Raw genomic sequence first — 20,676 nt, 5'->3', positions numbered from 1 at the left:
CCCATTACATGACAGATAATAATATGAAACTGCTTTTCTTCATCGACCACAGCATTCTAGCAACCTTTGGTTTGTCTGGTTTGTTTTGTTCCGTTGTGAGGCTAAACTGCTGGGTTGGTTTCTTTGTTGTACCGTTTGCATCTTTAAACATGCCTAGAGATTGGACTAGGTATAAAGCCTTTATGTTATTTAGATCTCCATGTTTGACATGACATTTGGATTTAATGTGCAGGAGTATGTCCAATTATACCTGGCAGGAAACACCAGTCAAGATCTTCAACACAATGAGGTAACTATCCCCTGTTGGACTTTCCTGGATTTTGTGAACCCTTGAGGTCTCACAATTAGAGCTCTGGAATCAATTCCGCTTTGCTGAGATTTCTAACCACTTCTCTTTTAGCTTTGATAAATGCAAAGTAATGTACATTGGAAAAAAAAATCCCAACTACGCATACAAATAATGGGAAATAATTTAGCTATCACCACTCAAGAGAAAGATCTTGGAGTCATTGTGGATAGTTCTCTGAAAACATCCACTCAGTGTGCAGCAGCAGTCAAAAAAGCAAACAGAATGTTAGGAATCATTTAAAAAGGGATAGAGAATAAAACAGAAAATATCTTATTGCCTCTATATAAAACCATGATCTACCTGTGGAATGCCTTGCCAGAGGATGTGGTGAATACCAGGATTTTGACAGGGTCCAAAAATGACGTGGCTAAATTCATGGAGAGTAGGTTCATCAATACTTATTTGCCAGGATGTGTAGGAATGATGTTCCTAGCTAGCCTCTGTTTGCCTGAAGCTGGGAATGGATGACAGGAGAGGGATCGCTTGAGGATTTCCTGTTTTGTTCATTCCCTCTGGGGCATCTGACATTGGCCACTGTCGGAAGACAGGATATTGGGCTAGCTGAACTTTGGTCTGATGCAGTACGGCCATTCTTATGCTCTTAAAACTTATTTGGGGTTTGCTGCCACGTTTCAAATGAAAACTCAATTTAAACTAGCAAGGACCCCTCAAAGGCAGACGGAGAGGGACCGCACGGCTCTACTGCTTATCTTTTTCAGAGTTAGATATGTAAGAGAGCACGTCTGCGGCTGGTATGAATCAGTGCTCTCCTCAAAAGAGCCATCCCCAAGTAGGCCAGGGGTGTCCTTTTCCTCTCAGGTTCTTAAGTCCAGTCATCCAAACCCTTTCACATGCCTGACCCTCTCTGCACCCCACTCACAGTTGCTTGTCAATGTTGCTTGGCCAGTGCAGAGCTAAAGTTCAGAGGTGCAGCTATAACCACCCGCAGGCAGATTTGAACCTGGGCTTTCTAGAGCTGAATACAGGAACCTCTACCCTCTGAGCGAAAAGCCAGCTGGCTCCCAGCCCAGGCTGTAGAGGTCTCTTGGTCTTAACTGTTACTATGGTCTAGGTACCACTTGCATTGCTCAGTAACCTCACTAGGGGCTGTGTCTACACTGGCGCGATTTCATGCAAAAGTAGCTGCTCTTGCACAAAAACTTGCTGCCTGTCTACACTGGCCGCGTGTTCTTGCGCAAGTAAACTGACGTTCTAATGTATAAAATCAGGGCTTCTTGCGCGAGAACTCTGACTCTCCCACTCAGGAATAAGCCCTCGTGCACAAGAGTTCTTCCAGAAGAGGCCATTGTAGACAGGCAACATGAATTTCTTGCACAAGAAAGCCCTATGGTTAAAATGACCATCAAAGCTATCTTGAGCAAGTGAGCGCCTACATTGGCATGGATGCTCTTGTGCAACAGCACATTTCTTGCACAAAAGCACATGCCAGTGTAGACACTCAATTCTGGAAGAGCTTTTGCAGAAGAACTCCTCCACAAAAGAGTTTTTGCGTGAGAACGCACCAGTGTAGACATAGCCTTTGGGCTGTGTCTACATTGGCGCGATCTTGCACCAAAGCAGCTGCTCTTGTGCAAAAACTTGCTGCCTGTCTACACTGGCCACGTGTTCTTGTGCAAGTAAACTGACGTTCCACTGTATGAAATCAGGGCTTCTTGTGCAATTACTATGATGCTCCCACTCAGGAATATGCCCTTTTGCACAACTGTTCTTGCGCAAGAGGCCAGTGTAGACAGGCAACATGAATTTCTTGCGCAAGAAAGCCCTATGGTTAAAATGACCATCAGAGCTTTCTTGCGCAAGAGAGCGTCTATACTGACATGGATGCTCTCGTGCAAAAGCACATCTCTTGCGCTAAAGCATATGCCAGTGTAGGCGCTCTCTTGCACAACTACTTTAATGCAAGAACTCTTTCGCTAAAGAGTTTTGTGCAAGATCATGCCAGTGTAGACGTAGCCTTGGTGTGTGGGTTACACAACTACGGAGTTCACTTCCCACCCTAGGTGGAGTGGGGTGTAAAAAGGCACCTTATTCTTCCTGCTGCTTGGGCATTTGCTCACTGCCCCTCTCTGCTACTTGTTTGCCAACCGACTATCAGTCACCTTCTGCTACCACCTGCCTCTCTGCGGTGACCTCTGCACATCAGTCTCTTCGTAACTTTCATGTCTTTGCAGGCTGGGCAGAAACGCTGCCCCATCTCACCTAGTTTCAGCTGTCAGTGATTTTTATCTCTTAGCAGGCAGGGCAGAATCAGTCCTCCCACAACGGATTTCAGCTCTGGGTGAGGACTTCAAATAACAAGGCAGCAGTGACAGGGCTTTCATAAGCTTTCTGAACACATGATTATAGAATCAATGTGTCACAACTGAGATAAGCTTTATACAAGTTGCCTTAGGTAATATGGCTGGAAAGACTGTCATCAACTGAATGAGATTATCCCATGTATATGCATGTATCATTTGTGTAGATCAAGTGAGGATTACTGAATGGGGTTTCTATAATGGCATATTTACGGGTTTGCATCACTCCCACCAATTGGTAGGTATCAGTGAGTGGTGGGAATCTTTATCTGTAAACTGTCCAAGGCTTTTCGAAGAGCTATGAAAATTGTTCCTTAATTTGAAATAATTTTTGTTTTCCTGTTTTCCTTTTAGAAAGATTTACTCAAAGCCACAGATTCTAAGGCCACCGTAAGTAAAATTAAAAATAGGTGTTTTTGTTACCTCTAAGATGTCACTAAAGTTAACAAACGAAAGTCAGACCAAAATGCAAAAGGAAGTTTCTGAATTTATAACCAGAGGCCTGACTGGAACCCTGAGACATAGGCTCTGACTTTCCCTTTAGCAGGGGGGGGGGGGCCTTGACACCCTCCCCTCCGCCCTTGTCCTTGCCTTGCCTTTTCTTGCCCCTGCTCTGCCCCTGCCACCACGTACATTCCACCACGGCCCCCAAGTCCCCTGCTCTGCCACCTCCTCTGAGCATGCTGTGTCTCTGCTCCTGCCCCTGCACCCCAGAGCATCCCGAATGCTGCAGAACAGCTCTTTGTGGGGGGTGAGAGATACTATGTGGGAGGAGGAAGAGTTGGTTAGCAGGCCTGCCAGGGGGTAAGAGGCACTGGGGGGGCAGTAGGGGGAGCTTGGCTGCTCGAGGCTGATGAGAATTGCTAATTTTTCCCGGTGGGAGCTCTACCTCGAGAACATTCATGGAGTCGGTGCCTGTGCATCGAGAGGTCATCTAGTCCGGTTCCCTGCACTCGTGGCAGGACTCAGGGTGTGTCTACACTGGCAGATGTACAGCGCTGGCAGTTACAGCTCTGCTCACAGAGCACTGCAGGGAAACTCTGTTGTGCTCCTTGTGATGGTGGAGCACACCTGCATTAGCAGCTCTTGCAACAGCCCAGGGAGCAGTGCGTTGTGGCAGCTATCCCACTGTGCAACTAGACACAGGGTGCTTTGAGAAGGGTTTGCAATGTCGCATGGAGCGGGCAGTTTCACATGATGCTGGTTTCCCAATCCCACTGTTCTATGATCATCCTACTATATCCACAGCTGCTTTTCAGCTGAGGTGGGGAGGGGTCAGAAGGGGAGTGTGTGACAGGGAGTGTCATTACCCTCATTAATCAGTGAGGATTACTACAGGGGATCTCTGTAATGGCAAATCATCAGGGAGATTTGGGTCACTCCCACTGTTTCAAGACTGTGATGGCTCATTAGCAAGAGACAAGGAAGTTGAAACTTCCTGCAGAGGTTTGGGTCAGCCCATGAGATATGGAGACAAGGGCCTTACAGAGACATGATCCCTATCACCTGATACTGGAATCTATATTAAAATCTGCACTTTTGCACAGTAAGAGGAGAGGAGAGCAAACTGATGATCGGGGAAGAAGGTCCTGGTGTGCAGCCTCTAGCACTCGGAAGAGTTGTAAAACTCCCTGGCGTCGTGTGCCTTGCCGGACCAGCCCACATTAATGTCCGTGAACTGGCCCCGGTGGTCAGACACAGCCTGCAGGATCATGGAGAAGTAACCTTTGTGGTTAATGTAGAGGGAGGCCTGGTGTTCCGGGGCACAGATGGGGATGTGTGTCCTGTCGATGGACCCCTTGCAGTTGGGGAAGCCGATGGTGCCAAACCCCTGGATAACCACGTCCAGGTCAGTGAGGCAGACCACCCTACAGAGCAGCACCCGGTTGATGGCCTTGACCAACTGCAGAGAGACACACCAAACCACAAATCACTGGGGTGCCCGGGTGACTAGGAGTGTTTTTTCCCTGTCACTGCCCTGTGCCCCACTCGCTGCGATCCTGGCCGCCACAAGCGACATGTAGTATGGCCGGGACAGACCAAACCCTCCCATGCGGGGCACTAGCCTCCTCCTCCCCATTTTCCCTGGGATGGCCCATCCCCTCCTTGCAGCCCAGTGGCCAGTGAGTGCCATACCTGCATGAGCACTGCTCCGACGGTGGATTTCCCCACGCCGAACTGGTTCCCGATGGTTCGGAAGCTGAAAAGCTTCCACAGGGCGATGGTCACACGCTTCTGGAGGGGGATGGCGTGCCTCATGCGAGTGTCCCGTCACCACAGAGCAGGGGTGAGCCACTTGCAGAGCTCCAGGAAGGTGTCCTTCTTCATCCTGAAATTCTGGGTCCCCTGTTGGTCTCCCCAGCACTCCAGGACGATGCGGTCCCACCAGTCGCTGCTGGTGTCCAGACGCTGCTGCGGCTTCCCCACGGCCCCCAGGGAGGCCAGGGGGAAGGGCAAGGGGCTGATGTGCACCAGATGGTGCAAGGCAGCCTCCAGCCATTCCTGGCAGGCTTGCAGCAGCAAGTCCAAAAACTGTAGTAGAATGCCCAGGCGAGCTCTGGCTCCATGGTGCCAACTGCCCAATGGGAACCACAGACACAGGCAGGCAGAGAGGAAAACGCTTTGCTGTCCCTTGGCGAGGTAGGCAAGCAAGTAAAAAAGCTGAGAACTGGCTGTCCGGGGGTGTCCCTTAAAGCACGAGCCTCAGAAAGCCACACAAAGCAACTACTGACCTGATCCCTGCCAGAACCGGTTTCAGCTGCCCTTAAATGTGACCCAGCGTTCAATCAGTGTGGACGCGCTATTTCGAATTAGCAAAACGCTAATTCGAATTAGTTTTTGGGTTTAGATGCGTTATTTCAAATTAGCTTGACTTAACTAATTCGAAATAAGTTAGTTCAAATTAGCGCTGTAGTATAGACATACCCTCAATGATTTCTTGGATTTGTTATTTTCTTTTTCATGTTGTCTTCTTGTAAACCAAACTTCCATTGCTCTTCCTCCATAGCAACCGTACCCACCTCTTGGAGAACTTGCTGGAAATTGAATTACCAAGGTAGAACTTTAGTTAGTTTCTTTTAAGCATTTGATCTTCTTTCAGAAGAGCTCTGGGATTCCTGAAGGATGCTCATTTATGCTTGTGGAACTCCAGTACTATGGCTTAGCATGGCATTTGTGTATTATGAATTGTCAGGAGAGCCTGATGACACTGAGATTTAGAGAAACTTGGATATTACCTACCTCTCAGTAGTGATATCATGGATTTCCCTCTATGAATGTTACCAGCCTGCACTTCTATTATTCAAGCTTTGAGCCACACCCACTGCTCTATCAATGTGCTCCATTCCCCATCTACAAAATTTTTCTTCTCCAATCCTGCATGCTCACACTGCTTTTTTAATGTACATCATTCCTGACTTTTGCTATCTCCCTCTGAGCCTCTCTTAAGCATAGATTGTCAATGAAGACACACGATGTAGCAGTTTTCTGATCAGAACCAATATTAGAGACCATTGAACTCGTGTTCATTTGTGACCTGAACCAGGATTTAAACTCAAGCCAGAGGTATAGTTAAAACTCTTTACTGGGGAGTCCTTAGTATTGGTCCCTGAGTGGGGGGAATCTTTTAGCTGTAAATTCCAGAAGGTTTTTTTTTAACAGCTATGAAAATCGTTCTTTAACTTGAAATAATTTTTGTTTTAATCTTTTCCCTTCAGAATGATTTACGCAAAGCCACAGGTTCTAAAGCCACCGTAAGTAAAACTAAAAATAAGTGTTTTTGTTTCATCCAAGTTATAACTAAAGTTAATAGACTAAAGTGAAACCAAAATGATTAAGGAAGTTTCTGAACTTAGTACCATAGGCTTGAAAGGGACCTTGAGACGTAGGTGCTGACTTTCCCTTTAGCTGGGGGTGCTCAATCTCTCCTCCACCACTGTCCCTACTTTCCCCATTCCCCCACACTCCGGGTTTGTCTACACTACAAAGTTAGTTCGAACTAACTTTCCTAGGCGCTACACTAGCGCTCCGTTAGTTCGAACTTAATTCGAACTAACGGAGCGCTTAGTTCGAACTAGGTAAACCTCATTTTACGAGGATTAAGCCTAGTTCGAACTAGCTAGTTCGAATTAAGGGCTGTGTAGACCCTTAATTCGAACTAGTGGGAGGCTAGCCCTCCCCAGCTTTCCCTGGTGGCCACTCTGGCCAACACCAGGGAAACTCTATGCCCCCCTCCCGGCCCCGGACCTCTTAAAGGGGCACGGGCTGGCTACGGTGCCCGTGCCAGGTGCAAGCCTGCCAGCACCCAGCCAGCAGACCCTGCACCTGGTACGGCACAGAGCCACCCACCCGATGTCCCCCAGCCCACCCCCTCTTCCTGGGACCAGGCTGGCGGCTCCCGGGAGCTTGCCCTGGACCGCAAGAGGCGGGCACCTTCCTGGGCTAGTGCGGACATCGTGGACCTCGTCCACGATCTCCGCACTAGGCACAGGAAAGTGGCCGTCTAGGGCAGGAGAGCTGCCAGCCTGGCCACCCAGGAGCAGGTGTGCATGAAAATCAAGGGGGTCCACTGAGACCCCCGACCCTGAGCCCTGAGCTTACAATGGCCGTCCTGGGTCAGACCAAAGGTCCATCTAGCCCAGTAGCCTGTCTGCCGACAGCGGCCAACCCTAGGAACCCTGGAGAGGATGGACCGAAGACAGTGACCAAGCCATTTGTCTCGTGCCATCCCTCTCCAGCCTTCCACAAACTTTGGGCAGGGACACCACTCCTACCCCCTGGCTAATACCACTCCATGGACCCAACCGTCACCACTTTATCTCACTTCCCTTTAAACTCTGTTCTAGTTGTAGCCTTCACAGCCTCCTGCAGCAAGGAGTTCCGCAGGTTAACTATTTGCCTTGTGAAGAACAACTTTCTCTTACTAGTTTGAAGCCTGCTACCCATTCCTTTCCTTTGGTGTCCTCTAGTCCTTCTTTATGGGAACTCATGAAGAACTTTTCTGAATGCACCCTTTCCACCCAACCCCTGCTTTTAGAGACCTCTATCCTGTCCCCCCTCCATCTCCTCTTTTCTAAGCTGAACAGCCCCAGTCTCTGTAGCCTCTCTTCATCTGGGACCTGTTCCCACCCCTGATCATGTTAGTTGCCCTCCCCTCTCCCAGCCTCTCTTTTCCCCTCTCCCACCTCCTTTTCCCAGTCTCCCCCAGTTTTGTTCAATAAAGACAGAGTAAATGTTGGAAGAAACGTTATCTTTATTTTGTACATCAATAAGAAGGGGGGCTAGGGAAGGGTAAGTGGAAGGAGGTGAGGGAGGAATGGGGTACGAGCCCCCGATGGGGAGGACTGGGCTGGCTCTGCGGGCTTCTGGGGTGGAAGCTCTCCTGCAGCCCCCCGATTGCCCTCTTTCCCCAGATGGCAGCCTGCGGCAAGTGCAGCCGGGCTGATGGCCGAGTGGTGTGATGTGCCCAGTGTGGGTACTCCGGGCAATCCAAGCCAGGACTGCTTTGCAAGTGGGGCACCCCTTAGAACTGTCTGTCCGGGGTGGGGGTCGGGACCCTTTAAGCGCAGCCCTCAGCTAGCCTGAGACAGCAGCTCCACGCTCTAAGTCCTCCTCTGATGCCCTGCTGGCACTGGTTCCGGCCATCCTTAAGCCCTGTTCAGAGTCCACTCAATGTGGACGCGCTAGTTCGAATTAACAAAACGCTAATTCGAACTAGTTTTTAGTTCTAGACGTGTTAGTTCGAATTAGCTTAGTTCAAATTAACTAATTCGAACTAAGTTAGTTCGAACTAGCGCTGTAGTGTAGACATACCCTCCCAGTCTAGCCCTGCCTCTTCTTGACCCTGCTTTGCCTGCTCCAATTCCATCTCTACCCCAACTCTTCCTCTGAGCATGCTGTTTCTCTGCTCCTCTCCCTTCCTCCTGGAGTATCCGGAATGCTGCAAAACAGCTGTTTGTAGGAGTGGGGGGTGCCAAGAGGATGGGAGAGGTGTTGCTCAGCAGGTTCGCCAGTGGGCAAAAGTCATTGGGTGGATGAAGGAGCTTGGCTGCCTATACATTTTTCCCTGTGGGAGCTCCAGCCCCTGAGCATCGATGGAGTCAGCACCAGTGCCTTTAGTCCAGTCCCCTGAACTTGTGGCAGGGCTCAGGGTATGTCTACACTGGCAGATTTACTGCACTGGCAGAGTGCTGCAGGGATACTGCTGTTGTGTGTCCGCACCATGCTCCTTATGATGGTGGTGTGCATCCACATTAGCAGCTCTTGCAATGGCCCGGAGAGCAGTGCATAGTGGCAGCTATCCCTCAACTAGATACAGAGTACTTTGGAAAGGGTTTGCAATGCGCATGGGGCAGGTAGTGTCACATGATGCAGGTTTTCCAATCCCATTGCTCTATGGTCAACCTATTACACTGACAGCTGCTTTTCAATAGACGTGTCCTCTCTCAGTCTTCTCTTCCATAATAAACAAATCCACTTTTTCACTCTTCCCTCATAGGTCATGTTTTCTAGACCTTTAATAATTTTTGACATTCTTCTCTAGACTTTTTCCAGTTTGTTCACAACTTTCCTGAAATGTGGCACTGAGATCTGGAAAAGATGCTTCTAGCTGAGGCCTAATCAATGTGAAGTAGAGCAGAAAAATAACTTTGCGTGACTTGCTTACAATATTCCTGCTAATATATCCCAGAATTATGTTCAATGTTTTTTGCAACAGTGTTACACATATTTAGTTTGTGGTTCAATATAACCCCTAGGTCCCTATGTGCAGTACTCCTTCCTAGGCAGTCATTTCCCATTTTCTATGCGTGCAGCTGATTCTTCCTAAGTGGAGTGCTTTGCCTTTGTCCTTACTGAATTTCATCCTATTTATTTCAGACCATTTCTTCCGTTTGTCCTTTTCATTTTAAATTTTAATTTTATTCTCCAAAGCACTTGCACACTCTCCCAACTTGGTATAAAGATAACCTTTATAAGTGTACTCTCTGCCATTATCTAAATAATTGATGAAGATATTGAACAAAACCAGAGCCAGAACTGGTCCCTGAAGAACTCTACTCATTATGATCTTCCAGCATGACTGTGAACCATTGACTGAGAACAGTTTTCCAACCAACTATGTGCCCACCTTATAGTAGCTCCTGCTAGGTTGTATTTCCCTAGGTCATGTGAGACAGTATCAAAAGCCTTTACTAAAGACAAGATAAACCATATCTACTGCTTCCCCTCTCCCCCATCCACAAGACTTGTTACCCTGTCAAAGAAAGCTATCAGTTAGATTTGACACGATTTGTTCTTGACAAATCCATGCTGACTGTTACTTATCACCTTATTATCTTTTAGATGTTTGCAAACTGATTGCTTAATTATTTGTTCCGTTATCTTTCTGGGTACAGAAGTTAAGATGACTGGTCTGTAATTCCCTGAATTGTCCGTTTGTTAATGTATTCATACAAAATCTCAGAAACACCTGGATCTTTAAACAAAATACAACCCAAGATTTTTTATTCAGTTACAAACTTTATGCATGATGGATAGATGGATACATGCCAGTGCAGTGCACCATTAATTAGCTGATAGATTCTTATATTATTACTAAATCTTAAAGGGTTAATCCAGAGAGATTCCAATAACCTGTAACATTATATAGCCTTATTGCACAATGTTATGTGAGTTTGTGGACTTGTGTATTTCTATACACCTATTAGTTATCCATTTTTGAACTTTAACACATGGATCCGGTAGTGTCTTTCTAAATGGAGGGAAGGCAACTGCCTCCGTATTTCTTCCTTCTACAGTGTGATTCTAAAGAAAACTTCCTCTTCCACAGGAGAAATGACGTCCTTATGATGACTCCATGGTTTGCGCCAATAGTTTGGGAAGGGACCTATAACCTCGAGATCCTGAATGAGCAGTTCCGACAAAGGAATGTCACTGTAGGACTGACAGTTTTTGCGATCAAAAAGTGAGTATGGCTAATTCACAGAACTATATGTTAGTTATGAAAGGTGAAAGATAACCACTAAGAGGAGTGGGAATCTGTTTTCTGTATGTGTGTAGTGATGGTGTATCCCTTGTTCATCTCATCCTTCCTAGCAGGAGTGTTGTTGGAAGACTGCTGATTGACTTAAAACACATTTCAGTGACAGGGAAAGGACTGGGGTTTCACAGTGGGGCAGAGGAGGAAATTATAAGGATCTGGCATCTATGAAAAAGGGTCAAGTTAAGCTGCTTGTTGTGTGTATCAGAGAGAGGGGGACTGAAAGGATTAGCAACTATGGAAGCAACTATGTTTTATGCACAAAAATAAGGAGTGTGGATGTTTTTTTTTTTTTTTTTTAGCAACACCGTTTTTACAAGATCCTTATGCCTGTCCCAGATCTTCAGCAAAACAGGGATTTTGTGAAAAAAAAAAAAAAAGTCAACACTGCTTCTTTTTGCGCAAAAACCCCCTGCCCAAAAAGAAATGGCAGAAAATATGCTAATGAGATCATGACTTATGCTACTGGGTCCCTCATTAGCATATTTTCTGCTGGACGAACTTGCAGTGAAGACATAGCCTAGGTCAGTGGTCCCCAACCTGCGGAGGTTGCCGGGCGCCAGGGGGCGTGGCTGTTCGCCCGCCGGGCGCCAGGGGGCATGGCCGTTCGCCCACCGGGCGCCAGGGGACGGGGCGGGGCCCCCCCATAGCCGTGCCTGGGGCCGGCGCCCGCCCCACCCCTCCTCCAAGTGCCCGGGGCCACCTCCAAGCGCCGCGCGCCCACGGGCACCGTGTTGGGGACCACGGGCCTAGGTGATCTTCTGTCTTCTCTCTACACTGTTATCGCCAGGGCTTGACAAACAATACAATCTACTCACCCGTAGCGAGTAGATTTCAGCCGTGCACCCCGTTCATTTGCGGCGTGCAGGGCCGGATTAAGGCATGGGCTAGCCGGGCAGCTGCCCAGGGTGCCAACCTATGGGGGGTGCCTGATGGCAGCTGTAAAGGGCGCAAAGTGTCCCTTATAGCTGCCATCAGATGCTATGCACCTGGCTCCTGGATCGCAGGCTGCAGCAGCTCCCAGTGGCCACCCTACAGCAGCAGCCCGGGGTGGGGACCACATTAACCTCCGCAGCACTGGCCAAAAGCACCCTTCCCCCCACGGCTGCGGGGCCCTGCATGGCCTGGCTTGGCCCAACCCGGGCAGCCCTGGGCTGTGCACCCAGGCACCGGCATGGGGGCGGGGCTGCGCATGCGCCCTCCCCCAACCCGGGTCACAATTAAACTGTCCGCCTGGGGTGCTGGAATGGCTCGGACTGGCCCTGGCAGCGCGCGCATGCGCATTGTGGCTCTTTAGCATGCGCAGTACAGGGCCGGCAAGCGGTTTTTGCCGCCGTTTGTCAAGCCCTAGTTATCACTCTACTTGGGGTGGAATATTTCAGAAATAGAACCGTAGATCGGGGTGGGGAACCTATGGCCTGGTGGCCGAGTGCAGTCCCTGGCTTGCCTGGATCCAGCTCCTGAGTCTTAGGGCTCCTCTCCCAGTATTGGGGAGTCTGTGCTGGCGCTCCGTCCCTCCGTAGGGCTGGAGCACACACAATCTACTAGCCTGGGCCCTCTCGGCTCTGGTGTGCTAGGGGAATGTGTTTCCTTCTCAGTCAAGGGCCAGTCAGTGATGGGTTTGTTGTGCTTTTGTGTGGCCTCAGACTGGTTTTTCTGTGAGTCAGCAGCCCCAGACCTCAAAAAAGTTCTCTACCCTTGTTGATCCAACTTGCTTTTAAATATCTCCGATGATGGAGATTTCATAACCTCCCTAGGCAATTTATCCCAGTGTTTAACCACTCGGACTGAAAGTTTTTCCTAATGTCAAATCTAAATCTCCCTTGTTGCAATTTAAGCCCATTGCTTCTTGTCCTATCATCAGAGGCCAAAAGAACATCCAGTCGACACTGCCTCATGCTGCCCCAGTGTCTGTCTTACAGAAAGACCAGAAGGCTCCAATACCTTTCAGTTGCACAGAACACACCACTCACTCTTTTTTTAAACAAGTGCATGCCCCAGGCAGTGTCTCTGTCATATTCCTGCATGCTGCAGCCCACTCAACTGCTAATGTTATATCCAAGCAGAGGGAGCAGGAGAAGGAGGGGTGGAGGGAGAAATTAATTTGAGAGGGTGAAGGTAGTGGGTGCAGAAAGATGGGAACATTTTACACTGAATTAGTATAACTTCTTTCCTCTCGCACGCATGCACACTCGAACACATGCACACCCACACCCAGGTACAGAGTAGCTAAGATGTCCTCCAAAGCCATAGGGGCAGGCAGGGGCAGCCCTAGACTAGCTGCCAGCAACTGGCACTCTAGGCGAACCATGCAATTGGTGCCTCCACCTCCAAACCCCTCAATGATATTGCGCCACCATTTGGCGCCCCATTTAACTTGGCACCCTAGGCAACTGCCTAGTTCGCCTATATGGACAGGCCACCCCTGACAAGACTTGCACATGTAGAAAGTAACCCTCAGCCCTGTTGGGATGGAAAGATGATGCCTGTTATAATGAGGTCTCCAAAGCTGTGTCAACAGTCAAGAAATTGGGATCTGGGATTTCCCAACAGTGATATTGACTGTAAGAGCTGCAGTGTAGACCAGGTGCTGATGTTTTAAACCTGTCGTTCAATCCCCCCCCCCCCCCAGCAAGAGGGAGGCCTCAAGCTCCAGGAAGGGGGGAATTAGAGTAGGAGTCTCCCCCACTCTGTTCTCCGGTGATGGAGGGAGTGTAAGGTTCCTATGAGTTGTCTCCTCTTGCTCCGTGGAAAAGGGGAGAAGGGCAAACCATGAGTTTCTGAGCTACTCCAATGACTAATTGGTTTGCTCGCACTCAAGGCCCTGCTTTACTTTCTATCTCCACCCCTTTCACTTCCCCTGTTCCAGCCTAGAAATCACAGCCCAGCACCACCACACTGACCCAGAAACAGTGCTGGAGAACCCGGTCCAATTCCACAGTCTGACTGGAAAATGGGGGCATCAGGGTTGCCCAAGAGTGCGTTGCCTCTGTGATTTCAGTCCTCAGCTCCCAGCTTCGCACCCTGAGAAGCAATTGTGTGGAGGTGACCACTCCCTGGAAGTCAGTTTTTCATCCTTTCCTCCCATAAGTGACTCAGCTGTTACCTCCATTAGGAATCTTATTTTCTTCATGACAGAGTTGGAGCTGAAAATAACTTCCAGTGAACACACCCATGAAGAGCAGGCATCTCCCACCTCCTTCCATTAAAACCAGTTGCAGCCTATAACAGTGTTCCTCAACCCGTGGTACGCGTACCCTTAGGGCTACACAAGAGAAGTCTGGGGGGTACATCAACACTAGTGAAATTTGGCAAAAAATGTCTGGGATTTTGCCCTGCAAAGGGGATCAGGGAAGGGGCAGTGGCACGTGTATGTCAGATTGAATGTTCAGAGCCACGTGCCTGGATGTTAACAGCAGCTCTGCGTGCACACCCCAGTGCTGGTGAGAAAAGTGTATGGCTGTGGCTTCAGCAGCTCCGGTAAGACCTGGGGCAGTTCCAAGTTGGGGGGTGGGTTTGGATGGGGAGAAAAAAAATCACTTCCACTGCTGCCTCTCTTAGAATCATAGAGCTGGAAGAGACCTTAGGAGATCATCAATTCCAGCTCCCTGCCCAAGGCAGAACCAATCCCAACTAAATCAACCCAGCCAGGGCTTTGTCAAGTTCATTTCCTCTCCAGCAGCCTCCTTGGGATGCTCCAGCAGGTAGGGTGGCTGAACTTGGAAATGCGCATTACCCCCACCCCCACCAGCAGCTCAGTACAATGCATCTCCATTGCCACTTCCCGTGGCACTGCGGAGAGGAGCTAAAAGGTGGTGAAGCGGCACAATAAGCTTTGCTCCAAAAGTCCCCCCGCATCAGTGGCATAGCGAGGGAGGGCAGTTGCCATTGGGCACCACGCTAGGAGGGCCCTGCGCTAAGGTGGGAGCGCACAGTCCCACACAGCAAGCTCAGTGCTGGCAGGTCACTTGCTCCCTGCAGAAAAGCCACCAAGGCAGGGCTGGGCAGTGGGAACAGGCACTTCAAACGGAGGGGAGGGACGTTGGAAAATGGAGCAGGGAGGCTGGAGAGGCCTAGCTCTGCAGGAGGGTGAGGGCATTGGATTAGAGTGGGGTGGGGCTGGGGATGCCTGGCTCTGGGGGAGGGATGGGTTCATTTGGTTAGAGCTGGGGAATTGGGGGTATTTATAATTTTTTTAAAGGGGTACTTTATAAAAAAGATATTGAGAAACACTGGCCTATAATTGCTTTAAGAGTACCTCAGATGGACACGCCCTGTCTCTGCCAGGGTATGGCCTACATAACCCCATGGCCACAAGTGAAGAGCAGCCACCCCTCAGCCAGTGGAGACATCACACTCACTAAGGCAGACAAACAAATCTGTAGAAATGGCTCACAGGGCTAAAGAAGTTTCTTTCAAGACATTTTGCTATATTTGTTCTAGGCCCCCCCCCCGCCCAGGAATGGACCTGGTTGGTGGGACGCTGCTTTCACAGCTAGATGCCCAGCCAACAGCCGCCATTCTCCTGCTGCTCAGCTCTCAAGGCAGCACATAAGTAAGGGTGACAAGACTGTGATGCATATTTTTATGGAAATATGCTTATGAGTATGACATAACTGGAATATGTTCTATGCAAAACAGGTCATGTAACATATCACTAGAAAAGTTATAATCTGCTGAATATGTATAGTCTGTTTGGGCACTTTTACACAGCAGGGCTAAACTTGAAATAAGCTACGTACCTTGAGCTACGCTAATTATGAGCGTAAGTCGAAATAACTTATTTTGACTTTTAGTGTTGTCTACAGAGCAGTTATTTTGAAATAAAGCATTCTTTCCCCAACTTCCCTTACTCCTCATGCAATGAGGTTTACAGAAGTCGGAGTAAGAAGCCAGTTATTTTGAATTTATTCTGAAATAATGCTGCTGTGTAGACTTGCCCTTTGTGTGCATGTATCATTCCTGCATTTGAAGTTAGAAATATGAAATATAAACCTGTTTTACTAAACTAGACATGCTAAGTAATACTCAAGAAACTTAATGGCCCACTACTCAGAACAATGATATGTGAATAGTCTTGTTTTCCCTGTAAGCCTGGACTATGGGTGGTCCTGTTCAAGGCTGGCAACAGGCTTGGCTAAGCCTTGGATAATGTGAGAGCAGGCTCAGCTCTAGACCCCACAGAAGGGGTGGAACCTTGTCAGTAGGGACAGCCAGCCCTCTGCACCGTCTAGACTGTTCTGTGTGGGGCTCCAGCGGTGGTTTAAAGAGTCCTCACTCTAGGCAACTGTCCCCTTTGCCTACTCCCCCCATCCCATCGGTGACCCTAGTCCTGCCATGGCCTGATGCTGAAACCCATTCTGGATGCCGTATTTTTCCACTGGAAGCATGAAGAAGTTGGAAGTGAACACAAAGAATTCCCATCTTTGGCAAAAAATATATAAAGGTGGGAAATCAAACAATAGGGGCTGCTGCCAGACATAAGGACACCCCTCCTTACCACCCAAGATGATTGCTAGAAACATCTAAGACTAAATAAGGGGAAGGATAAACCCAGTCTGGGAGGCAGACTAGAACTACAGCTAGGGTAAAGTATTGTATGTAACACGTTTCTTAGTGTATTAGGCTTAGCCAGGCCCATTGACAGGGAGGGTAAAGGGGACAACTGCAGTGTTGAGGGCCAGCTGCCCTAGCTCTGCTCCTTACACCTGTGGCCCTGCTCCCTCTCCCCTTTCCCAGGGACCCAGAAGGTCTGTTGGCTCTTCTGGATTTAGCTGGTGTGTTTTGTTTTACTTTGCTTAGTAACTTCCTTTGATCTGTCTGGTATTACTTGCAAATTGCTTCAATCCTACTTTTTGTACTTAACAAAATCACTTTTTTATATTAATTAATCCTGCGTAAATAATTGTTACCTCAGGGGGAAACAGCTATGCATATCTCTCTTTCATTGATAAAGGGGGCAAACATTTTATGAGCTTGCTCTGTGTAAAACTTAATACAGAGTTAAGTGTATTTAGCTGGGATTCTGATCCCATTGGGGATGTGCACCTGAATGCCATGTCTAGCCCATTTGACTGAGCCTTCCCAGAGCTGAGCTGAGTGTTTGTTTTACTCTGCTGTGGGCTGGGTCCCCAACTCTGTGCTATTGCTGGAGGAGACCAGAGGGTCTGGATCAGCAGGACAGGGTGGTGAGACAATCCAGAGAGCAGGTAGGTGAGCTCAGTGGTATTTCAGCACATTAAGTGCAGTCTCAAAGGTATCTCTGTGACTGAAATGGCCCCTGAAATGGCCTGCAGCTACTTTTTGGGCTAGGGCCTTCAATTTGAGAAATGCCCATCTCCCCACTGCATCGGATAGGGTAAAAGCTCAAAAAAGATCAGATTTCCCGGAACGAGATCAAATTTCATGGTCCGAGGCATGTTTTTCATGGCTGTGAATTTGGTAAGGCCCCAGGCATGAAGCTTAGGTTCATACAGCATTTAACAAGCTTTTTCTAAGCTCTTAGAGATTAACAGAAACTTTTTGATCTTTCAGTCCTGTTTTACAAAAGGACTCCAGTGCAAAGTATAGTAAAATATCATGATTATTTTTCCATTATTATCCTGTTAAGCATGGATAAGTAGGTTTTTGTACCTGTGAATAAGCTGCTGAATAAATATATGCAAGGTTGATTTGGCCACCAATCAGATGCAGCAGCTTTTCAATGTTGTACATCAATGAGACACGACACGTTAGGACAGAAAGCATAGAATACCAGATCGTTTTGAAAATACGGGGCCTATTTGGGAAGATGGAATGATAGAAATGAGGTCCAAATTTGTCCAGGATACTGGAGCTAACTTTCCCACTCTTGTAAAAAGTTTAATAGGACTGATAATGATTACATGCAGTCAGGACTTTGAAAGACAAAACTCCAAGCAATGTAACACCACTATATATGTTGCTGGCACAATGACTCTGGCACTATCCCAGAATCAATATCAATTAGAATCTCTTCCCAATAATATGTTGGGTATAAGTAGCACATTTGTACCCTTTGTTTTATAGGGAAGGTTGCTAAATGATTCCTGGTGCACCTTTACATTTTTTTGTAACGAGAAATGGGCTTACTTAAAAATGCTTAGCTTAGAATCAGAAATCAGTTTCTTCAAGCAAGGCTAAATATGTTGCAGAAAGGTCTTCTGGCGCATCCAAACTGCATGTGGCCAGTAACTGCATTGGAAATGACCATGAATGAACAATTCCAGTCTTCACTCTGTGCTGTATATCTGTATACTGTATAAAGAGCAGCCAAACAAGGACAAAGACCGGGAGGATGTTTCTCATTCACTACTACTGTGGTCTAAAGGGGCAACAAATGAGGTTGATGTTAATTTCTAAGAGCCACAGCGTACAACTATCATCTCTCTCATAGTCAAATGAAGGGGGCTTGGATATTTGCAGTGTAACTGTAAAGCCCCCTCTCTCCTACTGGGTGTGAGTTGAAGTCTAGTGCCTCATCTCACCCTTCTACTCTTGAGAGGTCTGAATGGATTTTTTTTTTACAGGTTCCTTTGCTGACTCTCTCCAATATGACAGCAGGATAAGGCTCCTGAGTGCTAGTGGTTCTAGTGCCCAGGCTGTTTCTCAGCCATTGATGTCAAATCACTGCCAGAGATCTTGGCTCATCCTTGGCTACATGGCGGGGAGCTCTTGTAACACTTGGTTCAGATACAGACAGGGTACATGTCAGCTCTTCACTTTTCCCAGGTAGACTTCCTTCCTGGCTGTGGGGAAGGATAGAGCGCCATGGTGTCTGTGCTTCATTTCTTGGCATTTCCACATGTATTCATGGGCAGAGCACTCAGGTAATCAGCACAGTATCTAAGATCTCACTCGCTCCTATAGCACAGACTCCCTAAGAGTCATGTACAATGCCTTGAAGAGCTGAATGTGGCTCAAGAGATGAAGGTTGATAATCACCAGGATTTGGAAGGAAGTAGTTCTAACCAGGGAACACGCAAGAAATATTTTTTAAAGCATTGTTTCTGATTAAAACAGAAGAGTAATTTTGGCTGGGCATGAGCATTATCAATTCCTGCTTGCAAGAAAGCCTGTTAGGTGGCATCACAATGATTTGTTACTTCTTAATAGAAATCTTATATTAATTGTTGTTTTCTCCTATGAAAAAAAGCCAGACATTTACACTGCTTTGATCATCACCAAGTGCTTTTAATTGGTTCATCTGCCTCTCCCTAAATAACAACAGCTGAATCCTAGATCCCTCTAGTGAGTCCAGCTAAGTCACCAGCCCTCACCAGTCCTTTTACCACCTCTTATCTTTTTCCATGCTAAGTTCAGTATTTTCATCCTCACCTTCATGATACTGTACAGTTCAGCCCATTCTTACACTGCCACCCTTTTACCCTCTCTATTCCCTCTTCTGCACTTCACTTTGTTGCTCTTTATGTCCCCTTCTTTCAATCTTCTCCACCGCACCTTTTATTTCTAATAGATAATTTTTTTTTGTAGGTATGTCGTGTTCCTCAAGACATTTTTAGAAACTGCAGAGATGTACTTTATGGTTGGACATAAGGTGAACTATTACATTTTCACAGACAGACCACAAGAAGTTCCTAAAGTTGAGCTCAAAGAAGGAAGGAATGTAGTAGTTCTGCAAGTCCAAAACTACTCGAGGTGGCAAGAAATCTCTATGCGACGCATGGAAATGATCAACCACTTCTCCAAGAAGCAGTTCATTAATGAGGTCGACTACCTTGTGTGTGTTGACGTAGACATGAGGTTTAATGACCTAGTTGGAGTAGAAATCCTGAGCAACTTGTTTGGCACACTACACCCAGGATTCTATGGTTCAGAGCGTCAGTCTTTCACCTATGAACGTCGACCTGCTTCTCAAGCTTATGTTCCCCACGATGAGGGTGACTTCTACTATGCTGGAGGATTTTTTGGAGGAACAATAAAGGAGGTTTACAAGCTGTCCAAGAAATGCCATGAAGCCATTATGGTGGACAAAGACAAGAGAATTGAGGCAATATGGCAAGAAGAGAGTCACTTAAACAAGTATTTTGTTTACCACAAACCAACTAAAATACTTTCCCCAGAATATGTGTGGGATGACAATATGGGTAGGCCACAGATCCTTAGGAAAAGGAGGTTTCTTGCTGTACCAAAGAACCATGCTGCAATCAGAAATAAATGAAGTTCTCTGACCGGTCTTAGTGCAATCGTGGGCAACCTGCAGGGAACATGCGGCCCAAAGTAATCTGATTAGTGTCTGCTAGACATTTTGCTGATGTTGGTCATTTGCAGGTACCACACATCACAGCTCCCATTGGCCAAGAACAGAGAAGGGCTGCCATTGAATGTTACAGGGGCAGTGCGCACAGTCAGTGCTAGCAAAATATTTTGTGGCTTAGAATCAGATTAACCTGATGGGCCACAGGTTGCCCACCACTATGTTATTTCAAACTAACCTAACTGATATTGCAGGTACCCTTGGTTGATGAGAATATACAGACAATTGGTAAGGCTCCATAACTGTTTCTTACATCTCCAGTGTGTAGACACAGCCTTTAAGAGTCCAGTAAGCAGTGGCAATGTGGGGAATGCAGCTAGCCCCAGCCCGGCTCCCCCGCCCCTGTGGCAATAGGGGTGACAGGCAGCGGCCCAGCCTCGCCCCCTCCCCTGCCGGCACGGACAGCCCCGGGCCCAGGCGCAGGCAGCAGCCTCTGAGGACGGGCCCTACTCTGCCCCCCCCCCCCCCCCCCCGGCAAAAGGGCGGGAGATTTTCCCTGGGGGCGGGGCAGCGCTACCGTACAACCGCTCCTGCCCCTCCCCCCGGGGGGAGACGCGCGCCTCCGCCTCCCCGCCTCCCTCCCTGCGTTTCCAGGGCAACAGGCAAGCGCCTGAAAACTCGCGCCGGCGTGCAAACGTTCTCGCGAGAAGATGAGTTCTCGCTCCCTATGTCGCCA

At 48.0% G+C, this 20,676-nt stretch overlaps 1 protein-coding gene across 1 annotated transcript; it reads left to right on the top strand.

Annotated features, from left to right (window-relative positions):
- The first annotated feature begins 237 nt into the window (after positions 1 to 237).
- On the top strand, positions 238 to 20,426 carry LOC142819330 (histo-blood group ABO system transferase 1-like). The gene is made up of 6 exons (XM_089772911.1): positions 238 to 289; positions 3,022 to 3,057; positions 5,675 to 5,722; positions 6,384 to 6,419; positions 10,496 to 10,630; positions 19,217 to 20,426. The coding sequence occupies exons 1-6, from the start codon at positions 285 to 287 to the stop codon at positions 19,902 to 19,904; spliced, it is 948 nt and encodes a 315-aa protein (XP_089629037.1). The 5' UTR covers positions 238 to 284; the 3' UTR covers positions 19,905 to 20,426.
- The last annotated feature ends 250 nt before the right edge of the window (positions 20,427 to 20,676 follow it).

Source organism: Pelodiscus sinensis, chromosome 23, assembly GCF_052426305.1.
Source record: "Pelodiscus sinensis isolate ZL-2025 chromosome 23, ASM5242630v1, whole genome shotgun sequence".
NCBI lineage: Eukaryota > Metazoa > Chordata > Testudines > Trionychidae > Pelodiscus > Pelodiscus sinensis.
Note: the sequence above shows the minus strand (reverse complement) of the source record. Positions and strands in the feature narration are given on the sequence as shown.

Bases quoted from the DNA above. Each gene is read 5' to 3' on its own strand.
- LOC142819330 (XM_089772911.1), top strand. The intron at 5,723-6,383 runs GTAGAACTTTAG...TTTTCCCTTCAG, and splicing joins CTGGAAATTGAATTACCAAG to AATGATTTACGCAAAGCCAC. The intron at 10,631-19,216 runs GTGAGTATGGCT...TTTTTTTTGTAG, and splicing joins ACAGTTTTTGCGATCAAAAA to GTATGTCGTGTTCCTCAAGA.